A 15,617-nucleotide genomic window follows, 5' to 3' on the forward strand; every position below is an offset into this window, starting at 1 on the left:
GACTTTTTTGGAGAAAAAAGTTAATAATGTTATTTACTGCAATACAAATTCGACTGATCAGGCGAGTCATGTCGCCCGGAAGCCTATTTTTTTTATATCATTTTAGATATATCTCGCAAAACTGAACAAATTTTGTTGTACATATCTTATCAAAACTTTATTGAGAAAAAATTATTGATTGCGACATTTATCAGACTGTTAAGGCGAGCCATAAGGCCCGTGGGCCTTTTTCTTGATATCGTTTGAAAGATCTTGCAAAACTGAACAACTTTTGTTCTACATGTCTTATCAAAAGTTTCTCCAGAAAAAAGCTATTGATTGTGACACTAATCAAACTCTTCAGGCGAGCCATGAGGCCCGTTCACCTTTTTCATGATGTTGTTCGAAAGATCTTGCAAAACTAAACAACTTTTGTTCTAGATGTGTTATTAAAAGTTTCTTGACAAAAATGTTATAGCTTGCAAAAATGACCCAACTGTTCAGGTGAGCCATGAGACCCACAGGCCTATTTCTTAAGATCGTTAGTTAACGCCTGCGAAACTGAACAACTTTTGTTCTACATGTCTTATCAAAAGTTTCTCGAGAAAAAAGTTATTGATTGTGAAACTAATCAAACTCTCCAGGCAAGCCATGAGGCCCGTTCGCCTTTTTCATGATGTTGTTCGAAAAATCTTGCAAAACTGAACAACTTTTGTTCTAGATGTCTTATTAAAAGTTTTTTGACAAAAATGTTATAGCTTGCAACAATAACCCAACTGTTCAGGTGAGCCATGAGACCCGCAGGCCTATTTCTTAACATCGTTAGTTAACGCTTATGAAACTGAACAACTTTTGTTCTACATGTCTTGTCAAAAGTTTCTCGAGAAAAAAGTTATTAATGTTATTAATTGTGGTACAAATTCGACTGTTCAGGCGAGCCATGACGCCCGGAGGCCTATTTTTTGATATCATAAGATAGATCTTAAAAAACTGAACAACTTTTATTCTACATGTCTTATCAAAAGTTTCGTGAGAAAAAAGTTAATCATTGTAAAAGAAAGTCAATGGTTCAGGCGAGCCATGAGGCCCATGGGCCCATTTCTTGATATGGCACGAAATATCTCAATAAACTGTACAACTTTTGTTATATATGTCTAAATAAAATATTTAGGAGTAAAAAGTTCTGATTTAAAACGTGGATAAAAATTGGGCACTTTTCTAAACTCCATTTTCGACCCCTACCGAGCTTCCATACTAGGCACTTCCGGAAATTTTGAAAACACAGGTGCACAACTACAACATGTCGTCTAACATCACTGAAAATTTCAGCACTCTAGCTTTTATCGTTTTTGAGTTTTTGTCTGGACAAAATGGTCATCTGAAAATCGATAAAAGGGGGATAACTTCCGACCAGAAGTGATTTTTCAAAAATTGAAACGGCGGTACAAACTTCAAATGGCAACGCATCAATCCTGAAAATTTGAAGCAAATCGATCTAGTCATCTCCGAGAAATCTTCTGCACAAAAATCGGTAAGGAGAAAAAAAAAGAATAATAATAATAAGAAGAAGAAAAGTGAAAAATCAACAATAGAATAATAGAAGGGTCTTCCGCTGAAGACGGAAGACCCTAATAAGAAGAAGAAAAGTGAAAAATCAACAATAGAATAATAGAAGGGTCTTCCGCTGAAGACGGAAGACCCTAATAACTAGTTCTAATTGTAACGGGGACCGTTACAGATGTTCCCCAAACCTCCCCCAATTAAAAAGTGATGTCCTTGTGAATATATAGGAAAAAATCATTTTATTTTAGCCTTTAATTACATGTAGTACGTTCAATATGGTCATTTCAGTACCAAGAAATGAAAGAAAGCGTTGCACGTGCATACACGCGCATGCGTGTATGATTCCGAATTTTTGTTGATGTCGTTCAACAGGCATTTGTATCATATACCCACAGTATGAATTTCATAACGTTTCCACCAAATATAAGGAAGTTATAGCGATTTTAAAATCGTCCAATCAGAAATCAGCACACGTGCATGCACGTGATGAGCAGTAATTCTAACCACAGCAATTTGTAAGGAGTACCAAGATACATCTAAACCCCTAATATGAATAGAATTTGATGAAAAACAAAAACGTTATCGTCCTTTAAAAATTGAACATTTAAAAAACGTTGCACACGCATCCGCGTGTGCGTTGGCATTTTTTGTTACACCAACATATAGATACACATATTGTCTACATATGCTGTGAATATCATCTCATTCGCTTCATAAATAAGATAGTTACAAACGTTTTAGCATTATCCAATCAAAATGAAGCGCATGTGCATGCGCGTGCAAATTGGTAATTTTGACTATGTAAATCAGTTAAGGGTCTCAATATCTACCTATGATATGAATTTCAAGCCATTTCAATGAACAACAAAAAAGTTAGACTGATTCCAAAGTTAGCGTACAAATTTTGTAATGCGCGTGCTGGCAAAATAACTATTATTTTTCATATGTACAAATGATATACTATCATCCTATTTAGGTTTTATATCGCTTCCTTCAATATTCTGATTTTCCATTTTTTGTACCAAAATTGGAATGCACGTGCGCGCGCGTGCATGCACGTGCAAACAAAATGACTATCACTATGCACATCTACAAACGCTATACTATCATCCTGGAAAGTTTCATATCGATCCCTTTTGTAGTTTCTGAGAACACTACCGGACAAAAAAGTACCGGAGAAAAAGAATAATAATAATAATAATAACTAGACACGATCTCGTTGCGAGCAACGAGTAGGTCTTCCGTCCGATTTGTTGATGCACTCGGAGTTAAAAAAAAAAAAAAAAAAAAGACAAATGAGTCCCAATTTAGTTTCCGACTTTAAGACACTTTAGATATAATCAATTTTTCATATCATAAGCTTCTGAAGCAAAGTTGCGGTGAAATTCGTTTGAAATTCGACTCTCCAGGCGAGCCATAAGGCCCGCGGGCCTATTTCTTGATGTCATTTGTTAGCCCTCTATAGACTCAACAACTTTAGTTCTATATGTCTTTACAAAATATTTACCTGTAAAAAGTTATTGAGATCGACCGATATTGACAAAAAATCGACTCTACAGGCGAGCCATTAGGACCATAGGCCTATTTCTTGATATCAATCGATAGATCTCGATAAACTGAACAACTTTTGTTCAATATGTCCTTACAAAATATTTACCAGTTACAAGTTTTTGAAATCGACTGATATCGACAAAAATCGACTCTACAGGCGAGCCATGAGGCCCACAGACCCATTTTTGGATATTGATCGATAGGTTATGACACATTGAACAACTTTTGTTCAATAATGCTTTTCAAAAAATATGTCGTTTTAAAGATATGGGGCGTCAAATATTTACGATTTTGGCCCTTAAAATCTCTAATTACGTAACATATGACCTACTTTTTGATTTGATAAGATCAAGCTCGTTGAGATGAACATTTCCGCTTCTACAACTTATTATAAAATATTAATAGTTTCTGAGATATTCTCAAAAACATTTGGACCCTTCTGAACCCCTAATTTAAAGGGCCAGCCCGTTTTGCTTGATATCGTAAGAAAGGCCTTGTCATTTTAAACATTTTTTGCTCAACAAGTATTTAGAAATTCTTTACCGTTCTCGAGTTATCTCTACAAGAAATATTTAGGGGCCAAACTGTAGCTCCCTAACGGGGCCACATAGAGAAAAAACGAAATGTACATATTGTTTAGATTATCATTCTGAACAACTTTTGTTCAATAATGCTTTTCAAAATATTTGTCGTTTTCAAGATATGAGGCGTCAATTATTTATAATTTTGGCCCTTAAAATCCCTTATTACGTAACATATGACCTACTTTTTGATTTGATAAGAACAAGCTCGTTTAGATGAACATTTCCGCTTCAATGACTTATTACAAAATATTAATAGTTTCTGAGATATTCTCATCAACCTTTGGACCCTTCTGGGCCCCTAATTTAAAGGGTCAGCCCCTTTTGCTTGATATCGTAAGAAAGGTCATGACATTTCAAACATTTTTTGTACAACAAGTATTTAGAAATTCTTTACCGTTCTCGAGTTATTTCTAGAGGTAATTTTTAGGGGCCAAACTGTAGCTCCCTAACGGGGCCACATAGGGTAAAAACGAAATATGCATATTGTTCAGATCATCATTCTGAACAACTTTTGTTCTTTATTGCTTTTCAAAATATTTGTCGTTTTCGAGATACAAGGGGTAAAAAATTTATGGTTTTGGCCCTTAAAATCCCTTATTACGTAACATATGACCTAAATTTTTATATGAATAGATTTGGATTGTTGAGATGAACATTTTTTGTTCTTTGACTTATACCAAAATATTAACGATTTTTGAGATATTTGATCTAGACTTTGAGCCCTTCTAGATCCCTAATTGAAGGGGCTAGCCCCTAAATCTTGATATTTTCGAAAAGATCTCGTAAATATGCACAACTTTTGTTCTACATGTCTTAACAAAATATTTGCAAGAAAAAAGATATTGGAGATCAAAGGTCAAAAATCGCCGAAATCGGCGAAAAATTTTGGCATCCATTTTTTCAGGTCCAGGCGAGCGTTTAGGCAAATCGCCTCCGGTAAAATCGAATCCCCCACAAATCTTCTAAAATGTTTACTCTATCTTGTGTAGAAATTTCAAGACTCTAGCTTCAAAACTAACGGAGGAGATGTGTGGACAACAAGGCCCTTCAAAAAGTCACTAAAAGAGAGATAACTCCTGACCGGAAGTGACGTCAAGCACGAAATTTTGCAAGCAAAGTCTCGTCACCAAAAGACATCTTTCCTGAAAATTTCGTGAAAATCGATCGAGAAATGGCTGAGACAAACGCGTGTACTACCAAGGAAAATAATAATAATAATGAAGAAGAAGAACGCGAACAATTATAGTAAGGTCTTCCGCAGGAGACGGAAGACCTTAATAATGAAGAAGAAGAACGCGAACAATAATAGTAAGGTCTTCCGCAGGAGACGGAAGACCTTAATAATAATAAGAAACAGAGTAAAAACACTATGTTCCCAAACTTTGTTTGGGGAACATAATAATAAGAAACAGAGTAAAAACAATATGTTCCCAAACTTTGTTTGGGGAACATAATTAATATAACCCTTTTGACAGAAACTTTTACGCGATTGCAGTTTACCGTTTGACAGCGGTGGTAAATAACGAAACAATATTTTGACATTTCCAACCACAAAAGGACTGTAGATATGTACGTCATGACCTTCGTCATGACGTAATTTTCATTGTGACGTCGTGCAATGTGCCAGTGCGGTAAAGTATATTTATGTACAGCACTGGTATTAAAAATTTTATGGGGAAAGCCTTAACTCAACCGCATATATAAAGAATTCTGAAGAGATCTTAACTGTTTATAGAAACCGTACATTCACGAGCTCTATATAAGTATTTAGGTAATTAATATTAATTGCCAGTGATGTTTTTACCAATTCAAATAAAATAATATAAATTAATCTGTATATCAATAAACTGGTGACTCAAATAAACAATCAATCAAGTCTTAATATGAACATCTATCATAGCTCGTAACGAAATCATTACCACCTGTGAAGGAGAAACTCCAAAGGTATTTTAAAAGGTATGCCAGAAGAGGTGTGAATCAAATATGGATTCCAAAAATTTCTAAAGAACTTCTAGTGAGTTTTCCTCAAATTAACAACATCAAAATGTTTGACTTTTCAACACTACACGACCATTCCTCACGATAAATCAAAGACTGGACTTTTTGACATCATAGACAGTTGGTTCTTCAACAAAAATGGAAAAAGGAAATATTCATATAGTGATCAGTCATTCAAAAAATTACTTAACACCACTCTGATTCTACGCACAATTACTATGAAATTTATATCAAAAATATGATAGAGTTCTTCACTGACGAGATTTTCGTACTCTTTGGTGATCATGTTTTCCAACAATCTGTTTCAAATTTCTATGGGAAAAATTCTGCTCCTTTATTAGCTAACCCGCTTTTATATTCTCATGAGGCAGAATTTATTCAAAAGCTTCCACAAAAGAAAATATCTCTTGCTGTGGCCTGCAACACGACGTTCAGATATATTGACGATGATTCATCTATTACCAATAATCATTTTCATTCATATGAAGATTTGATATATGCCAGTGAACTCGAAATAAAAGACACCACAGAGTTCTCCGCATATGCTTCAAACATAGATATCTTTATTTAACATAGACGTAAATTTCAAACTAACAATTAAATTTTTACAAAAAACGGTATGAATTCACCTTCTCTTCGTCAACTTCCCATATCTATACAGCAATATTCTATTATCACTTGCATAAGGTGTTTATGTTTCTTAACTATTCGAAACGCTAGAGCTTTTTCTGCATATGAGGAGTTTCTAAATCAAGACAGCCTACTGATAAATTGATGTCACAGGGCTTGAAACTCTCTTGTTTAAAGTCAGGATTTAGCAAATTCTATAGTCGTTATAATGATCTACTTTGCCAATACAACCTATCATTGGGTCAAATGATGTCTGACGTGTTTCATACCAATTAGTAGGCTGTGTTGTACAGATTGAGTTGACTACAGATTATTCCGTTTACCTGATCAAGGTATAAGGCTCATGGCGGGTGTCACTGGTCGACAGATGATGCTTACTCCTCCTTGGCCACTGATCTCACCTCTGATGTATCCAGTGATCCAGATTTGACCAACTCTTATTTTTGATGAAAATGGTCACTGTTCGTTAACTTTACCTTTTCATCTAGAGATTGTCTTGGAGCACATTTTAATGCTTTTATTCTCTTTATGGTGAATTATTTTATACAGGCTATCGGACGACTGAGCAGCGGTTTCCTTAATGGTGATGTTGCCTCCTTAGCAACAAGGAAGTTTGATAAATCTGAGAAACAGGTCATATTGGATGACTTCCTGCTTCTTAAGAAAAGGCTTCAACAATTAGAGAGAAGACATATTCCATTTAATGTCCGAGGTATTTCAAGTTATCTAACAAATGAAGAATATACCAACTCAAATGGATAGATATCCATATTATGAGTAGGTTATTTCATATCCTAGTCATAAAATTAACAATCTTTTGCAGAACAACATGAAGAGATATTGAATAAATGGGGAAAGGAATATGAAGTTCTGTGCGAAACGAGAGCGTACTACAGAGTGAAATCAGAAATCGAGTCCAAAGACACCGTGACAATAATAAGTGGTCCAGGAATGGGAAAAACATTCATTGCCAGGCAGACATGTCTTCATCTGCAAAATGAAGGTTGGGAAATCATCCCCGTCCAACACGTAGACGAGATGAGTCGCTTTCGCCTCGTCAGTATTAAGCAGGTGTTTCTTCTAGACGATCCTGTGGGAGTATTTGGATTCGATCGATCAACATCAACTGCTATAGAAAGAATGTTTGAAGCTTTCGCTCCTTCAGATAAAACCAAATTTATTTTTACCTGCAGAAAAGCTGTTTATTATGAATGCAAAGATATGGAACACAGTTTCTTCAGAAACATTATTGATATTGGAAGTTTAGATCTTATGCTGAATGAAAAAGAAATGAAGGACATGTTAGCTTCTCACTGTAAAAGTACAGGAGTGGAGGAGAAAGTCTATATAAACATCTCGCTAAATCCTGGTATGACAATGTTCCCACTTTTATGTCGTTTATTTGCAAACGACAAAGAAAATCAGAAATGTGGACGACTTTTTTTTGAAACGGCAAACAAAAGCATCATTAACCAATTCAAGAAAATGAGAAATCAAAAGGAGTCACAGTATGCGGCACTTGTGTTATGCATGCTAGCAAACAATCATTTAACGAAAAAAGATATACCTGAATATTTTGGACTAATAAGCGATTATTTTGACATTATTAATCAGTCTTGTATTCAAAGGTCTCTGAAGGAATTGACAGGAACATATGTTGTGAAAAATAACGGGGTTTATTCTTTCTTACACGACGCTTTATTTGAGGCCATTGCTTGCTTACATGCTTTGAAGTTCCCTGAACAGGTGCTGAACTCAATGCCAAGTAGTTACATCGCAAACAACGTTCGTGTTACTAGTGAGACTACAGAATCGGGATATGAAAATTTATGCATCTGCTTGAAAAGGAAACACTATGAATTCCTTGTAAGAAGACTTTTAAAGGATATCAAAGACGTACATTTTTATGATGTTTTTGATGGGAAAAGTCTAAAATGTGAAGAGTTCATGAATTTCTTTATTTCATATCTCGACACAGTGTCTACAGATGATCTTGTAGATCTGATTTTAACTGTTCATCCTTCTGACTCGAAATTACTTCAGCGCAGTGGAAAGGCAATGGAAAGGATTGAATACTGGGGAAAGGAATACTATCAACAAAAATTGCTCATAGGAGAAAAAATAACGATAAGTACAATCACAGGAAAAGGAAAGGGCAAGTACATACGGAACAATGCTGGCCCTCACTACAATATACTTGCATTGAGTTGGATGATTCATTATGGGCATACCAGGCTTCTGTCTTATATTCTTGATAGACTTGATGATAGACAACAACTGTCTGACATAAGGAAATCTGAAGGAGTTAGGTTGTTACTGCTTGCGTGTTTTATTGGAAATCTGGTGGTAGTTAAGCGACTCGTCAGTTGGTTAGGGATGTTATATCTCAATGGATCTCCAAATCAAAAAACTGACGACAACAATGAGCACTTGTGTTTCACTCCATTAACAGGTGCTGTTTTTGCTGGACATGAATCAGTGATAGGGTTCCTTGTAGATGAAGGGGCCGATGTAAATCTGCAGGATAACACAGGTGAAGAAGACACCCCTCTCACCAAAGCCTGCAGACTGGGATATACCACCGTGGTGCAAACACTTTTACGCTGCAAGGCAGACATCAACGAGGTCAGTGGTACAATGAGATCGCCATTGTTCTGGGCATCACGGATGTCTAGAACTGATATAGTGAGGCTATTGATACAGAACAACTGTGATGTTAATATAGTTGACTCTGTGGGCAGAAGTGCTTTACATGAAGCAGCAGGAAAAGGTTTTGATGATATTGTAAAATTGTTGGTTGAGAACAAGGCCGATACGACTTTGGTGGATAGGAAAGGAAAATTAGCGATAACACTGGCAAAGGAATCAAATAAAAACATAAAAACAATATTTATATCACAGTGCAAAAATACCTCCTCATTTTGCCAAAAGTTTGTTCAAGAACTAATGCAAATGATAAGTGCTACATTCTGCAGAAACAAAACTCTACCAAACATTTTAACAGACAAACCCTTCTCCTGTCTATTTGATGTGCTCACCCTGTCGGAATTAGATAAGCCCTTACCTCAGGATTGGCATTTTCACTGTTTTAGCCATTACATTTCAACAGGACATCAATCTGTACTGAGGTGTTTATTAAGTCATGGATACCAGATCATTTCCACCAATCCTTACCTTCAAGACGCACTGTTTACTGCATCAAGGAATGGAGACACTGAGATAGTCAAACATTTAGTAGAACACGGTGCTGATGTCAATATTTGTAATGTAAGAAATGTTACACCGCTCTTTATAGCATCACAGAATGGACACACTGAGATAGTCAAACATTTAGTAGAGCACGGTGCTGATGTCAATATTTGTGATGTGAGTAATGTTACACCACTCATTATAGCATCACAGGAAGGACACACTGAAATAGTCAAACATTTAGTAGAACACAGTGCTGATGTCAATATTTGTAATGACGAGAATGTTAAACCACTCTATATAGCATCAGGGAAAGGACACACTGAGATAGTCAAACATTTAGTAGAGCACGGTGCTGATGTCAATATTTGTAATGACGAGAATGATACACCGCTCTATATGGCATCACAGGAAGGACACACTGAGATAGTCAAACATTTAGTAGAACACAGTGCTGATGTCAATATTTGTAATGTGAGAAATGCTACACCGCTCTTTGTGGCATCACATGAAGGACACACTGAGATAGTCAAACATTTAGTAGAACACAGTGCTGATGTCAATATTTGTAATGTGAGAAATGCTACACCGCTCTTTGTGGCATCAAATGAAGGACACACTGAGATAGTCAAACATTTAGTAGAACACGGTGCTGATGTCAATATTTGTAATGACAAGAATTTTACACCGCTCAATATGGCATCACATAATGGACACACTGAGATAGTCAAACATTTAGTAGAACACGGTGCTGATGTCAATATTTGTAATGACAAGAATGTTACACCACTCTTTATACCATCACATAATGGACACACTGAGATAGTCAAACATTTAGTAGAACACGGTGCTGATGTCAATATTTGTAATTTGACAAATATTACACCACTCTTTATAGCATCACATAATGGACACACTGAGATAGTCAAACATTTAGTAGAACACGGTGCTGATGTCAATATTTGTTATGTGAGAAATGTTACACCACTCTTTATAGCATCACATAATGGACACACTGAGATAGTCAAACATTTAGTAGAACACGGTGCTGATGTCAATATTTGTAATGACAAGAATGTTACACCGCTCTTTATGGCATCACAGAGTGGACACACTGAGGTAGTCAAACATTTAGTAGAGCACGGTGCTGATGTCAATATTTGTAATGACGAGAATGATACACCACTCATTATAGCATCACTGAAAGGACACACTGAAATAGTCAAACATTTAGTAGAACACGGTGCTGATGTCAATATTTGTAATGTGAGAAATGCTACACCGCTCTTTGTGGCATCACAGAATGGACACACTGAGATAGTCAAACATTTAGTAGAACACGGTGCTGATGTCAATATTTGTAATGACAAGAATGTTACACCGCTCTTTATGGCATCACAGAGTGGACACACTGAGGTAGTCAAACATTTAGTAGAGCACGGTGCTGATGTCAATATTTGTAATGACGAGAATGATACACCACTCATTATAGCATCACTGAAAGGACACACTGAAATAGTCAAACATTTAGTAGAACACGGTGCTGATGTCAATATTTGTAATGTGAGAAATGCTACACCGCTCTTTGTGGCATCACAGAATGGACACACTGAGATAGTCAAACATTTAGTAGAACACGGTGCTGATGTCAATATTTGTAATGACAAGAATGTTACACCGCTCTTTATGGCATCACAGAGTGGACACACTGAGGTAGTCAAACATTTAGTAGAGCACGGTGCTGATGTCAATATTTGTAATGACGAGAATGATACACCACTCATTATAGCATCACTGAAAGGACACACTGAAATAGTCAAACATTTAGTAGAACACGGTGCTGATGTCAATATTTGTAATGTGAGAAATGCTACACCGCTCTTTGTGGCATCACAGAATGGACACACTGAGATAGTCAAACATTTAGTAGAACACGGTGCTGATGTCAATATTTGTAATGACGAGAATGTTACACCGCTCTTTATGGCATCACAGAGTGGACACACTGAGATAGTCAAACATTTAGTAGAACACGGTGCTGATGTCAATATTTGTCATGACAAGAATGTTACACCACTCATTATAACATCACTGTTTGGACACACTGAGATAGTCAAACATTTAGTAGAACACGGTGCTGATGTCAATATTTGTAGTGTCGAGAATGTTACACCGCTCTTTATAGCATCACAGAGTGGACACACTGAGGTAGTCAAACATTTAGTAGAACACGGTGCTGATGTCAATATTTGTAATGACAAGAATGTTACACCGCTCTTTATGGCATCACAGAGTGGACACACTGAGGTAGTCAAACATTTAGTAGAACACGGTGCTGATGTCAATATTTGTAATGACGAGAATGTTAAACCGCTCTTTATAGCATCACAGAATGGACACACTGAGATAGTCAAACATTTAGTAGAACATGGTGCTGTTGTCAATATTTGTAATTAGAAGAATGTTACACCGCTCTTTATAGCATCATTGAATGGACACACTGAGATAGTCAAACATTTAGTAGAACACAGTGCTGATGTCAATATTTGTCATGACAAGAATGTTACACCACTCATTATAGCATCACAGAATGGACACACTGAGATAGTCAAACATTTAGTAGAACACGGTGCTGATGTCAATATTTGTAGTGTCGAGAATGTTACACCGCTCTTTATGGCATCACATAGTGGACACACTGAGGTAGTCAAACATTTAGTAGAACACGGTGCTGATGTCAATATTTGTAAATTTGATTATTTTACACCGCTCTTTATAGCATCATTGAATGGACACACTGAGATAGTCAAACATTTAGTAGAACACAGTGCTGATGTCAATATTTGTGATGACAAGAATGTTACACCACTCAATATAGCATCATAGAATGGACACACTGAGATAGTCAAACATTTAGTAGAAAACGGTGCTGATGTCAATATTTGTAATGTGAAAAATGTTACACCACTCTTTAAGGCATCACAGAATGGACACAATGAGATAGTCAAACATTTAGAACAGCATGGTGCTCATGTCAATATTTGTGATGACAAGAATATTACACCACTCAATATGGCATCACAGAATGGACACACTGAGATAGTCAAACATTTAGTAGAACATGGTGCTGATGTCAATTTTTGTAATGACGAGAATGTTGCATCGCTCTTTATTGCGTCACAGAATGGACACACTGAGATAGTCAAACATTTAGTAGAACACGGTGCTGATGTTAATATTTGTAGATATGATAATTGTACACCGCTCAATATCGCATCACAGAATGGACACACTGAGATAGTCAAACATTTAGTAGAACACGGTGCTGATGTCAATATTTGTAATGTGAGAAATGTTACACCACTCTTTAAGGCATCACAGAATGGACACACTGAGATAGTTAAACATTTAGAACAGCATGGTGTTGATGTCAATATTTGTAATGACGAGAATGTTGCTTCGCTCTTGATGGCGTCACAGAATGGACACACTGAGATTGTCAAACATTTAGTAGAACACGGTGCTGATGTTAATATTTGTAGATATGATAATTGTACACCGCTCAATATGGCATCACAGAATGGACACGCTGAGATAGTCAAACATTTAGTAGAACACGGTGCTGATGTCAATATCTGTAATGTGAATATCTGAAAACAAACTGAGGACTTCAATGGCTATAAAAGATTTTGATCGACAAAAAAAGATGTGTTTTGTAAATATGGATGTTTCACTGCAATCTGAGTGAAATTCAAAATAAATGAAATTATTAATTTGTAGTGTTGTTTTTATCCAAACATGAATATATTTTTTTGACAGATCAGAATTTCAATGTTCATTTGTTGAAATAAAGGTATCGTTAGAGTAGTAATAATTCGCCAGAAAAAATCTGCTATAGATTATTATATAATAATAGATGAAACCCCGCGCAAGCGAGGAAAATGAGAGTTAGATAGAATTGCATAGAGAAAGTACTTTTAATACGTGTTCAAATTGTTGCACACATTAATTGAATGACAGATATCTTTAATTCAACTAAATTTAAGAAAAATATTTGAATAATTGCGCACAATAGTTATAGTATAATATTTATTGATATGATATACAGTAAATAAAACTTGGTTATTAAGAAGTCACTTGAAGCTCCAAATCAAATGTTTTTTATGTAACATAAATTACCTCTCTCCGTTTTTAAAAATTAAATAATGATTTTTCGTTACGAATGCAATCGTTATTCGTCATACCGAATAGGTGACGAAAGACCAAATGAACGGTTGTTCATAATTTCAATATTTGAAACTCAGTATTGGGAATGTGTTTATTATGGTAGCTTTTGTCCAGTGCAATTATTGCCTCGCTTCATTCTGGAAATTTTCTTAAACCTGGTCAAATACTAAAATCACGAATTTAGGAAATATTTATTCAACAATTATCAAAACTTACTTCTTTTGTAAAATCAAAATCAAATATCGATAAACAACTAATTAACTTCATATCGTATTATCTTAAGTTTTCTTAAGAGAAGAAAGAAATCTGGCGTAGATCTGCCACTTTCCTTTCATTTTTTGGTATTTCGGGCACAGGCACTTGTTTCTGTAAATGACTTATGACCTCTGTATACTAATAACAACACAAGGTAACTAGCTTCAAATGACACCCCTGAGAATGTCGGCCTTTTGAGCTTCCAGGGAATATGCTATGTAAATGTATTTACTACCGTTGTATTGTACAATCATTCAACTTAAAAACCATGTATGACATGACTGCATTCATTGCCTCTTATCGCCGAAAACTGCAACAAAAAATAGATTTTCCGTTTTATACCACGAAGTGCTATGTACTGATACCGCACAGAATGAAAATTGTATATTCGTTGTGTTGAAAAATAAAGTCTCGTTGTTTTATTTTCACAATAAATTGATACGATGTTTATTACCAAAAAATCTTGAATTGCATTGTTAACAAAATAAAAATTTTGAATTGAAGACACTGTACGCTATTTTTAGTTACTCAAAAAAGCCAAAGCTGTTCGTACGTTTCGGGATTTTACATGTCATCAGAAGATAGAAGCTAAGACCTCCCGAGTGGAGATTTAAAAATATTTTCGTGTCGGAATCATTTCTGATGAAGATAATAATGAAATTATGACTTACTGTAAATACAACTTCGTTAACTAGTATGAGAAATATTTCTGCCAATTGCATGTTTCATGCAGATCTATGGAAAGTCAGAGAAAATACAGATAAAAGATTATTTGTAAGTATGTAAAATAGAGCAAGGAAAGTTTTTTTTTAGTGATGCGTTATTGACTTTGTGATATGCATTGATGTGACAAGTACCTGTTGTTACATTGAAGTTTTATGAAACCCACCATAAGTACCAAGAACGCTGCAGGCACATATCAATGTTTTTCGGAGGCGACTGGCCAACCCTTAACATTAACTGTTATTTTCATGCGTGCAAATGAAGATATATTGCGAGAATGGCCCCACCACTATTTTTGATAGTACTATGTAGTAGTGAATGAGAAGATATTAATGCATGTAAGCTTGAAAGTTATGAATTAAAGCCCTGGAGCAAAGAATGACCCCTCCCAGCCTGAGGGGAAAAATTGAGACAGCATTGACGAACACTATAACCCACCCACCCCCCCCCCCACCCCCCATGCACACACTAATTAAGGTTCTGAATGTCTTTATCATGACTATCATATTTTTATCATTGTCTGTCAGGAAATTTAAACAAGTCATGTGCAATTTACAACTTCTCCGACCGAACCCCCTCCCCGCATCCCTAATATTACGGATCTGTCCCGATATGGAAAAATTCACAGGCATCTGAAGTATGGACACCCCCCCTTTCTGATTTTTTGGGGCGGCGATTATTTCTCAGAAATGTGTGGATTCCCCGTCTATTCCATCCTAATTTCGATTTATGTAATCGTAAACTTGCTTTTTTGCAAGCCTTAAATACCTTATACTGTTTATATTAAGTATTTTCTATATTATACCAGTCCAGTAGAAGGCCAATCTCTAAAGCTTGTGAAAAGCGTGAAACAACTACATCAATCGAAATTGGGTTGAGACAAGGAATCCACACATTTTGGAGGTATTGTCACCGCAA

The 15,617-nt window shown here is 35.8% G+C and overlaps 1 protein-coding gene across 1 annotated transcript in view; it reads left to right on the plus strand.

Moving 5' to 3' along the window:
* The window catches only part of LOC125659290 (uncharacterized), a 42,438-nt gene extending 29,171 nt beyond the window's left edge, over positions 1-13,267 (plus strand). The window contains exons 7-8 of the mRNA XM_056150624.1: positions 6,855-7,017; positions 7,129-13,267. Coding sequence (XP_056006599.1) covers positions 6,855-7,017; positions 7,129-11,951 — 4,986 coding nt within the window. The 3' untranslated portion in view covers positions 11,952-13,267. The remainder of the gene's footprint in view (positions 1-6,854; positions 7,018-7,128) is intronic.
* The last annotated feature ends 2,350 nt before the right edge of the window (positions 13,268-15,617 follow it).

The sequence above is a fragment of the Ostrea edulis genome, chromosome 9, assembly GCF_947568905.1.
Source record: "Ostrea edulis chromosome 9, xbOstEdul1.1, whole genome shotgun sequence".
Taxonomy (NCBI): Eukaryota; Metazoa; Mollusca; class Bivalvia; order Ostreida; family Ostreidae; genus Ostrea; species Ostrea edulis.